The sequence below is a fragment of the Embiotoca jacksoni genome, unplaced genomic scaffold, assembly GCF_022577435.1.
Source record: "Embiotoca jacksoni isolate LCO1_2020_lvr unplaced genomic scaffold, fEmbJac1.0.p SCAF_1, whole genome shotgun sequence".
Classification (NCBI taxonomy): Eukaryota; Metazoa; Chordata; class Actinopteri; family Embiotocidae; genus Embiotoca; species Embiotoca jacksoni.
Genome location: NW_027185229.1, coordinates 17,581,354 through 17,592,621, shown reverse-complemented (window position 1 = coordinate 17,592,621; position 11,268 = coordinate 17,581,354). Strand labels below are relative to the sequence as shown.

The 11,268-nt window shown below is 36.3% G+C and overlaps 1 protein-coding gene across 1 annotated transcript; it reads right to left on the bottom strand.

Annotated features, from left to right (window-relative positions):
• Positions 1-460: 460 nt before the first annotated feature.
• On the bottom strand, positions 461-4,857 carry LOC138197054 (protein FAM3C). Its single transcript, XM_069147523.1, has 7 exons — positions 4,812-4,857; positions 3,292-3,415; positions 3,154-3,212; positions 2,802-2,852; positions 2,611-2,695; positions 2,403-2,529; positions 461-2,259 (listed from the first exon to the last, which is right to left on the bottom strand). The coding sequence occupies exons 1-7, from the start codon at positions 4,855-4,857 to the stop codon at positions 2,167-2,169; spliced, it is 585 nt and encodes a 194-aa protein (XP_069003624.1). The 3' UTR covers positions 461-2,166.
• Positions 4,858-11,268: the final 6,411 nt, after the last annotated feature.

Sequence of the window (11,268 nt, the reverse complement as noted above, 5' to 3'; positions counted from 1 at the left end):
CCTCTGGGCCACGTGATCGGGGGGAAGCGTGTATGGGATCTAAGACCAGCTCGGTAATAGTTTATTACAGGTTGTTAAATCACTAAGCTCAATGTATCATAAAATCCACCCTTCCTTTCCCAGGGTAATTAACTAGTTTATTACAGGCCTTATAATCAGTAAGATCAATGGATCATAAATCTTTTGTTCACGAAAGCTGCTTACAGCGGCGAGTTCAGTTTGACCGTATGAATCCAATAGCTCCCCTACAAAACCATAGCTCTTAACTCTCATTGGTTCATTTAAAAGTCTACCTCAGGGTCACGTGATCGGGGGGAAGCGTGTATGGGGGCTAAGGTTAGCTAAGATCAAAGGGTCCTTCCTTCCTTCTTCCTTCCTTTCCCACAGTAATTAACTACTTTTGATTACACTGCTTAATTCATTAAGATCTATGGATCATAAAAATCCTTCCTTCCTTTCCCACGGTAATTACACAGTTTATTACAGGTCGTACAATCCCTAAGATCAATGGATCATAAAAAATACTTCCTTTCCCACGGTAATTACACAGTTTATTACAGGTCGTAAAATCCCTAAGATCAATGGATCATAAAAAATCCTTCCTTTCCCACGGTAATTACACAGTTTATTACAGGTCGTACAATCCCTAAGATCAATGGATCATAAAAAATACTTCCTTTCCCACGGTAATTACACAGTTTATTACAGGTCGTAAAATCCCTAAGCTCAATGGATCATAAAAAATCCTTCCTTTCCCACGGTAATTACACAGTTTAATACAGGTCGTAAAATCCCTAAGATCAATGGATCATAAAAAATCCTTCCTTTCCCACGGTAATTACACAGTTTATTACAGGTCGTAAAATCCCTAAGCTCAATGGATCATAAAAAATCCTTCCTTTCCCACGGTAATTACACAGTTTATTACAGGTCGTAAAATCCCTAAGATCAATGGATCATAAAAAATCCTTCCTTTCCCACGGTAATTACACAGTTTATTACAGGTCGTACAATCCCTAAGATCAATGGATCATAAAAAATACTTCCTTTCCCACAGTAATTACACAGTTTATTACAGGTCGTAAAATCCCTAAGATCAATGGATCATAAAAAATCCTTCCTTTCCCACGGTAATTACACAGTTTATTACAGGTCGTACAATCCCTAAGATCAATGGATCATAAAAAATACTTCCTTTCCCACAGTAATTACACAGTTTATTACAGGTCGTAAAATCCCTAAGATCAATGGATCATAAAAAATACTTCCTTTCCAATGGTAATTAAAGAGCTCATTGCACGTCATAAATCATTCATCAAAGTACACCTGCCAAGATCAAAGGGGGGTAACTGATTGGAGGAATTCATAAAATGGGGCAGGGCTTAGGGGTCATAAATCATTCAACCAAGTCATAAAACACTTTTTGACAGACAGAGGGGCATATATCTCTGAGAGTTTATTTTTTTATCTTCAATTAATCATCTCACTACCAGTCAGATTTATCTTTCGACCCTTTGGAGAAGCACAGCCTTAAGGCTGGAAATCACTGGACTAATTATTGTAGCTCGACTTTGACTAGAACAGTAAAATGCTTCATTGTTCAATCTATCCCAGAGGGACAAAACGGTTGGCAGATCCATTAGTAATAAATACTTGCACAGTTTCCAGCCAGTGTGCCAAACGATATCCTTCATTTCTGCACTTTGAACATGAATATTTGCATTTTCTTTTAATATTGATAGCACTGTTTAAGTGTGGTCACTTTTATCAATACAGATCAAAATCACAAATAACAAAGTTGCCTCAAACGACTTAACATCCAACATCTTACATTTATACTTGATTCTAGAAAACTCAAGGAAATGCTAGGAGGAGCAACAGAGGATGAATTACTGGTCCAGGAAGGACAGTCATGTCAATGATTTTTGCTAATTACACAATAAGCAGAAGAAGCCATAGTTGACTTATAAATGGAAGAACACACATTGCAATAAATAAAGCATACATATTTTGAAAAAGAAGACTAATATGTTAAGCTTTTAGTTTTAGAAAGACAACGACACTACTTGGAGTGGCATCAATTTCGAGGAAATCTTGAAAAGCCCTTGAAGAAAGAAACATGTATCCCATTCGGCATTTCATCACAAATGTCCCTTAAAGTTGCTGTCAGTCAGTCAGAGTTCTTGGGAAACAGCCACTCACCTCCACTATCTCTGGCCATCCCCCATAAATGTTGGTCTTCCCATTATTAACAGCTTGCTGACAGGTGAACAGAGTAAAAAAAAAAAAAAACATCTGTTTTTATCATGCTGTTTCACTTTTAGCATATATTTTTTTTAAATAGATAAGTCTTTTCTGACACAAATAGAACAAATAAAACTGATCTGAGCAGATCCACTAACCTTCTCAAAGAGGCTTTTGATTTTTGTCCCTGCTCCTCCAGCAAACACCCAGCCGTCTCTGCGTTTCACAGACCCGATCAAAGTGCTTCCCATGCCGACAAATATCTCCCTCATTTCATTTGTCATTCTGCCAAAAAACAGTAGATGGGGTGATATTTTGTGAAATGAAATCATTTATAAAAGTTGAATATTTGAGAGATGGACTTACTTTGGTGTCACATCATCAAACGAGGCCACCAGAACAATCATTCCTGGTTTTATCTCCTTCAGGTATGCCAGGATGTCTCCAGGGTCTTTTGAAAGAGTAAAAAAAAAAAAAAAAAAAAAAAAAAATTAATTTAAAGGCTTCAATACACTTTGAAATTGAAAACGTGAATAAAGATGAGAAAAAAACCTTACTTCCAGAAATCATATTAAGATAGCCAGATTTTTCTACAACTCCATTTTCACCTACAATAGAAAACACATATTTTTTTTACAACTGGTCAAAATAATGAGAAGAATAAAAGACACGAGCAACAGCCATGCAGTCCAATTGAAAACTGAAGAACAGCTAATAAATTTAACTGGAGGTGAAATTTTCCTGCTTCCAAGTTTCAGTTAAACCTTAAAACTCAAGATTGTATTAATCTTTAAAAAAAAAAAAAATAAAAAAAAAAAAAGTATTACTCTTTTGAATTATTTACTGTACCACTACTTTAAATGATCAGTTTGTCAGTACATTGAGGGGGTGAAAGAGCATTTTACTCACCATTTACCACCACAATGTTAAGTCCTGGTCCCACATTGTTCAACACATGACTCATGATGCTGTTGACAAAGATATGGTTGAGTTTTGAAATCAGAGTCTCTGCTTTTGTCTTTTATTAATTCAGATTTAAATACATACATTTTGCCATTGAAACAGATCTTTGGCCCGACTACATTAGCTGCTCCGCTCCAGATATGTAAAGCATAATGGTCGACTGGACAGGCTTTGGAGAGGCTGCACTTTGACGCAGAGGTAGTTGTAACTGAAAATGCAGAATAGTTTGACAGAAAAAAACCTTCTGACAATTAGTCAACTCAGAAAATAACTTCAGAATAAATATTTCATTTAAGTCTGACTTGCCTGTTTCAAGTTTTGTTTTGATTTGATCTGCACTGTAAAACCCTAAAATTAAAGAATGGAGACAGTGTCATTGAGATGGCAGACACACAGTATATGTAGCTCAGGATTTAAGATGTGATGAAAATAAAAAATCTTACCAAGAAAAGCTTTTGCTTTCCCCAGTGCATGAAATGAATTGATGGAGAATCCCAATGTGATTAAGATGACAACAATTGCAGCAGCAAGTTTCAATTCAGCTGTTGGCAGTAAACAGAAGATACATTAAGATTTGTAGTCATAAAACCAAAACTACCTGTTTTTAAATCAAGTGAAATCTTACCTCTACATCTCATATTTGCAACAAATCAGAGTTTTTTTTCTCTCCTTAGAAGATACGTACTCAACTGAAGTACACAGCAAAAAATATCACCGCAGAGGTTTGGTTTAATTTCCTCTGTGAACATGCTCCCTGATAATTCTGACAACTACACCTTGTGTGAAAAGTGTGTGCACAAAAAAAGTGTCAGCCCTCCTCCCTTGCTACATAAAACCAGGATGTAGCATAATATATACAGACACACCTGTGAACTAGAAGATCAAGTTGCTCTCTTTTACAACGTCAAACAAAGCAAGGAGTCCACCAGTAAAAGATATATTAAGTGAACAATGAGGGTGCACACAGCAGATTGCACATAGCTGGTGTGCATAGAAGCATCTGTACCATGCAAAAGGGAAAGGGCACAAAGGTGAAGGAAAAAGGCCAAAACCCTTATATTTCCAATTGGATGAGTAAATGAAAAAAGGGTTTTAAGAATCATTATACCAGTTGTCAGAGTTTCTATTTGTATGTAAATTATAGTAAAACCCATATGATATATGGAGGTATCTGCATAAAGCAGCTCACACACAAAAAAAACACAGGCTACAGATGGAAAAAAAAAAAAAAAAATCAAAAAAAAAAAAAATCAAAGGATTTTACACAAACCTCACTAAAAGCCACCATGGAAAAAAAATAAAAAAAGAGGCATAAACACATTTTCTGATAAGCAACTAAAAACACTGTAGAATCAGATGTGAAATTAATTCAAAAAACCTGGAAACCCGGCCAAGAGGGAGTGCAAGAACTAGGTCTATTGGAATAAAGACAACAGAAATAGGGCAATACAGCTGGTGATTTTGTCAAGTTATGTTTTTCCTAACAGGCAAGACTGCTTAGAAAGTGAAGGGCATGGTAATCCCTTAAAGGAAGGGTCAAGCCCCTTTGTCAGCAAGCATCAGCCCTGCTGATTCTTGAACAGTAGCTAAGCCTAAGCTTTTACCTGCCTGCAGAGTTTCTACCCAGAAAACAGCATTTTCTTGAGCCATGTTTTGGCAATGTGTTGGTTCACCTCCAGCTTCAGTGCTCCATGACATAAATTATACAATCCCTCTGAACATTACTGGTGGGATCTCCTCCCCTGTCCTAGAAGATATTTCCTTCATGTGGTGTTTTAATGATGATGCTGGTGGAGAACACTTTCTACAATTTTAGTTGAAAACCTAGTTGTTGAGCTGAGCTGAGGCCGATAGTGTCTGCAAAGTTACGTTTTATTTGTCGCCAACTACTCAGGTAGGTGTACAAATATTGTCAAAAATATTCACCACATAAGCAACAAACTAAAATATTAAAAGTGCACAGTGATCCTCTAGAACACAGGGCTTTGAGATAATGATAGTCTTGTCTTTAAGCACTTTTTCTTTAAAATTATATTTATGAATGAAATTACAGACACAGACCTACACAGTGACCCTGAGATCTTGAGAGTGCTGCTTGTTTTCATTTCATGTGAGCTCACCAAACCACATTCCTGTCAGCAATGTTGATATTGCAACTACATGTTCAATTTACTATGTTTAAAAATGCCCTATGATTAAAAAAATAAAATAAATAAATAAAAAAAAATCACAAAAACAACTGTTTCATATTAAGATCTTTAAATTATGGCAGCATACTTCATGTTTACAGCATCGTAGCTCATGAGGTCATATTTTTAATACCAAAGGGAACCAGCAGAGGGTCGTTGTGTACTACCGTTCACTGCTCACAGGGAACATTAAGCATTCAGAAAGGACCAGATAACATTGAGGGAACCAAACATCCATGTTTAGTTTCATTTTGTGCGATTACAGACAATATACAGACAGTAATGAAACAAACATCGGCGAGATTTTGTAACACAGCTTTTCACAGTTCTTGTATCTGTCATTTGAAAATGCGAAAAACATGGGTAAAAACATTTGCTATCTAATAAAGTAGAGATTCCCTTTAAGGTACGGAGTGAATAAATCATCAAGAAAAAAACAAAACAAGGACAACGCAAATGCACATCAGCCAATCCACAGCAAGGACATACAGTATTAAATAACCAGCATAAAAGTACACCAACATATAAAAAAAACACACAAGCGTCATTAACATCATCCACACTAACATCAGTAACTGCAGAGCAACTGCTTTCATCAGATGTTTGGAAAATTTGCAATAACCGTTTTAAGCCCTAACAAGAAGAGACAGATGACAACAGACTGGTTTCATTAATTCGTTGGTCACACAAAGCATAATTCAAAAGAAACCAGAGTGAAGATATTTCTGACCAATCATTCATCAGTTTGAGCTGCCTCTGGCATCCTTTGAAAGTGATGGTCATCACTTGTAACTTCTAAGCAGGTGGATTTGCTATTTTTTTTTTCTTTCTGTTTGGTAAAAAACATCATGCAACATTACTCAGCCTAGAAGCCTAATAAAGAGTCAGTGGACTTTGAACCTAACAGCAAATTGACTTTAAGTGGAATGATAGCATGAAAAAAAAACATTTCAAAGGAAACTGGCCAACTGGCACAGAGCTGGAGTATTACTGTGACTATTTTTAGCTGCAGATCAATTAGAGGGTTTGAAATTTCTGAAATGTCAAGTCTCCATGTGAAGCTTTTATCATCTACTTATTAAAACTCTTCAATGTTATGTTATATACTCACTTGTTCTGTAAAAGATTAACAGACTCAAATTGAGTGAATGTAAAGGACTAGTTCCCTTTAAAAGGCCCCACCTGCCAATACATGGCATTTATTACCCTGCCAGTGACAAGATGCAACATTAAAATGTTCGGTTTTTGATTTGTTAATTTATCATATATTCAAACAGATCATTATCTTGTTACATTATTACCAGATAACTTTATTTGTTTCCACTTTTTTTGTTTTGTCTTATTTTGGTCACAGCGTTGTGCCAGAATTAATTATAATTTACAAAACGTGCATTGAAAGCAATGAAGCATCTGCATAGTGGAGTCTGATTCTCAGTAGAATCAGCAGCATGCACCTCCTTTTCACATTACCAGAATTAAAGTTTTATCAAGGGCGTAGGTTCGATCTCAGAAGTCGATTCTTCCAAAAAGCAACAAACAAGTATGGGTAAAAGGCCTGTAGCTATGTCATAATTTATCAAATTTGTCATACCATACTTTTGAATTTTACGGTACTCTAATTTAAAGATGTAAAATGCTGTGTTAATAACTGCCTTAATACACTGAACATACCACACAAATCACCTTTAGTTTTGTTGGTTCTCTATGATTCTTATCTGCAATATTGAATATGTAATTGCTGTTCTATAGTAGGATTTCTAAAGCAGTACTGTGAAAAATGGAGATTAGATGTTTTTCAGCCCTGAGTTTTGCCTGCAAATAGAACCTCCACCTATCAGAGCAGTCACCTGTATGGTGGAGGTGAAAACCAGGACAAAGGTAGATGTTTATTATTAGCTTGATGTCCCTTTAAAAGCATCAAATGTTGATATGTATAAAAAAATAGGATCTGCCTAACTCAGCGTCAGTGATAATAGACAATATTTCACATCATAATGAAATAACATTAATCAGAATTTAAGTCAGATGACAAATCCAAATCTGGAAACAAAATATTTGATGGTTCAAGCTTATCAAATGTGAGAATTTATTGTGTTTTCTTGCCTTACATTGTACTGAATTTAATATTTCTGGATTGGGCTGTTTTGGAGCAAAACAATACATTTGATGTTGTCAACATCAGCTGTAGGAAATTGTCATCTGCATTTTTAACTATTTTCTGATGTTGTGTAGACTAATTAATTAAAAGAAAACAATCTGTTGATACTTAATAATGAAAATACTTTGTTGGAGACCTAAACCGCACAATTAAACTGCAATAAACTCCTTTTCAGTCAGTCCTGCAGCATCCCAGTTGGAGATTTATTCCAAAAGTTCCTGTCATGAGAAAAAAGGAAGTTACAGTTGACATGAGATGCAATGAGGAAGGTTACAGCTGTCTTGACTTGTTCTGGAGGACAGGTGACAATGAAAGCTACAATCAGGGAAGCCATGATGCACTGACCTCGTCCGACTCCTCTCCAACTGTGCAGGGCCCCCTGTCGCCATCCTCATCTGTCACCACGGAGTGCTGATCCTCCATCCGCCTCAGCTGTGAGTATCTGTATGTCATCTCACTAAAAAAAAAAAAAAAAGTTACATGACAGACCAGGGTGATGTGTTTTTACTGCACTAAGAGTTTAAAAATAATCACGTTAAGGATCATTAATCAGGTTTGCTCACTTGACTGGGAAGCAGTATTTTCGGATGATCAATAAAGCAGCAACCGCTGCCGCCACAGAGACAAAGATCACAGATGCAATAATCCCAGGGTGAAACCGTAACCCGGCCTAAAAAGACAAATGAATCCAATAAGATCTAACAGTGGGGTAGTTAAAGAGCCCATAAACCTAACAGCTCAGTTCATGATGTGTAGCGCAGATAAAAAGGAAATACAGGCAGGAGATATGACAGCTGAACAGCAGTATGTTATTAATCATAGTGTACAACCCAAAAGCTCCACAGCAGGGCTGTGAATCTCTGACCAAGCAAAAAAAATAAAATAAAAACAGACGCTTTTTTGACAATCACTCATGATAACAAATGACAATCAACATCTTTAAAGTTAGGGCTGTGCTTAAGATCGTTTGTAATGTTAGCTGCAGAGTTTGAACATTTGTCTTTGTAGCAATAATTACGATTCACATGGAGCGTTGCCAAAGAGTAACAATCCAACAGGAACAATTCATCACACGAGTGTGGTGTCAGAAATGAAAAACAATGAAACTGATGAGGTTTGATTGTAATGACACATCTTTTATCACCCCACTTGTAACATATTCACATTATTTTAGCTTTGCATGTTATTTTAAACCATATAAGAAACAGACCACTGCCTAATTATTATTATTTTACTTCTACACTCAAATATTAGTCCAAATTTGTCTGTGAATGGGAGAAAAATTATCTGAACACTTTTCAACAAGTATAACCTCCAATACTTATTTTTTTGGCCAGGTCATCTTTTCATGAGGCTTTATTTTTACTGTCAATGTGCTACAATACAAAGGCTTCTATGGTTGAAAGGTTGTCAAAAGATGTCCAAATGGATTAAGGGCAGAGAAAAATATCTGTAATTTGTAGGTAGTTTCTCTACCACCCACATTTTTTTCATGGACATGGAAAAGTGATACCAAGGAAAGTGGAGCCCTTCTTAGACAGCTGGATACAGCTGGACACTAAGGATGTTACTGAGAGGGTCTTTTTTTTGTAATCGTAGTATTGTCTGATATTGTCACATGGAAAAAGTGTTATCTTTTTGTGGTTTTCAAGGCTGAATTACAGTAACTGACAAAATCTCTTAGATGACTATTCTAGCTGTCATCTATTTTTTCCTGCACAGTCATTAAATCCACATGAATGATAATGATTAAGAAAAACAACAATTGTGTGAATAGAATTGCAGCAATATTGATATATCTATGCATTTGGTCCTTTGATTTTGTTCATATCACCCAGCTCTGACACCGCATTGGCTATAATCATACACTTGCATATATTTTTTTTTTTGAAGCATGTGCATATTTCAAGAGTAACAGCTTTATTTACAAAAAAAAAAAAAAAAAGTCATATTTTTTACTCATTTAAAAAACATGTCCGGCAACAGCTTGAGTGCGAAAACTATAAGGTCCACCTATTTTAGATTATGGGACGAAAAGAAGCTCAAATATGGTTCCCTCGTGTTAGTCCTTTTACAACACTGTTTTGCTAATCTAAACTTTATTCCATTGTAGTTTTTTTTAGTATTGAAAATAAATTTCGCTTACTGTCCAGATTTGCAAAATAGGGAGGAATGTGCAATAAAAAAAAGATGTCGCGGGCCTGGAGTTCCATCAAGTTTAAACATGCTTTAAAATGTCTCCCTTTGAAGTAGATGTGGTGTTGTTCCTGCAAAGTGCATCGCCCTCAATCATCCTACCATGCGATACCAGCCTGCCTTTTACTCTTCCTGGAAATACAACAGGATATTTCACGACACGTCAACACGTTTAACCAGTTGACAAGTTGAATCCACAATCTTCACTCCACTATTGTTAGAAATGGATTGAATTGCTGTTGTAGATTATGTCTTCACACCAATGGCACTTTGAGCAGGAGGTGAACGGATCTACTTGCCATATGGGTTTACATACCTGTTGCGCAGACATCCTTGTTAACTTCAGAGCCTGGTTAACTCACTGTCATTGTGAAGTCTAGAGCTCAGAGCACTGCAGCCTGTCAGGACCCGAGCTGCTGGGGGAAATAGAGAATATTTAATCAAAACTTTCTCTGTCTGACTGGAACAGCGATACTCCAAACGCCATAGTTGTTTACTTCCTACTTCTTGGTGGCGCTCTCACCTGTTTCCGCGCCCCCTTCTTCATGACATATCATGTGACATTTGGTGGAGTGTCACATGATTTTGTAATGACACGTTTAAAACGGGCTTTTTAGGATTGCGCTGCTCATAATCCCATTTTAAAGAGCGATAGCGCTCACAAGAGGTAACATAGTTTGGCTTAGAGAGGAAGCCCGTTTCAAATGATGATCCCTTGGCATATTCCACAGTCAGTCATGCATTACGATATAAATCATTGAGATCATGCCTAAAATGCAAGGCTGTGTTAATTTAGGACAGCTCCTTATGTAACATTCAATGTTTTTTCAAGGCTCCAGCACAATTTCAAGGACCAGTTTTATGAGGCATAAGTACATTAAAATTCTAAATTACTGATTTCTTTTTCCAAGGTTTTGCTTTTGCAGGTCGTGACTCTCAATTGGAAACGTTGTATTATGAGAGAAAACGTTCCTTTCTTGGCTGTGGTTGTTGCAAATATAAAAACACAATGGTGCACATGCCATCACTTTTTTTAGGTTACTAATCCAATTACCGGTAAGTTCTAGTTTAATTAAAACTCCTGGGAATGTAACAGAATGTGATTAATACATTTATTTCCCCTTCTTTTGTTTCATATTACCCTTTCATTGTTAAGCAACAGTTTATATCTGGCTGAAAATTATGAATCACACTTTTTTTCAGGCACTCATCAGGTTTGATGAGTGCTTTGGCAAGACTAATGAAAAGACCTGCCAGCCTCATGGGCTGCCCGCCTGTTGTTAATCCTAGATACAGTTACAGACCAGGCAACAACAAAAAAAAGAAGCCTAGCTAGTACAGCAAAGGGCAAACATAACTTTTGAATATCTTAAATTAATTTAACTGTATTACAAATCTGTCAATTGGTTTGATCCTTGAAACTGACACACTTCTGTCCAACTACTCATTAAATGTCCACAAAAAAAACCAAGAAATTGGCACCACTGCAATTTCTAATTCATTTTTAATTCAACAATA

Bases quoted from the DNA above. Each gene is read 5' to 3' on its own strand.
- LOC138197054 (XM_069147523.1), bottom strand. From the start codon at position 4,857: ATGGCTCAAGAAAATGCTGTTTTCTGGGTAGAAACTCTGCAGGCAG. The intron at 2,696-2,801 runs GTAAGGTTTTTT...CTCTTTCAAAAG, and splicing joins TCTTAATATGATTTCTGGAA to ACCCTGGAGACATCCTGGCA. The intron at 2,530-2,610 runs GTAAGTCCATCT...GTTTTTTGGCAG, and splicing joins TTTGATGATGTGACACCAAA to AATGACAAATGAAATGAGGG.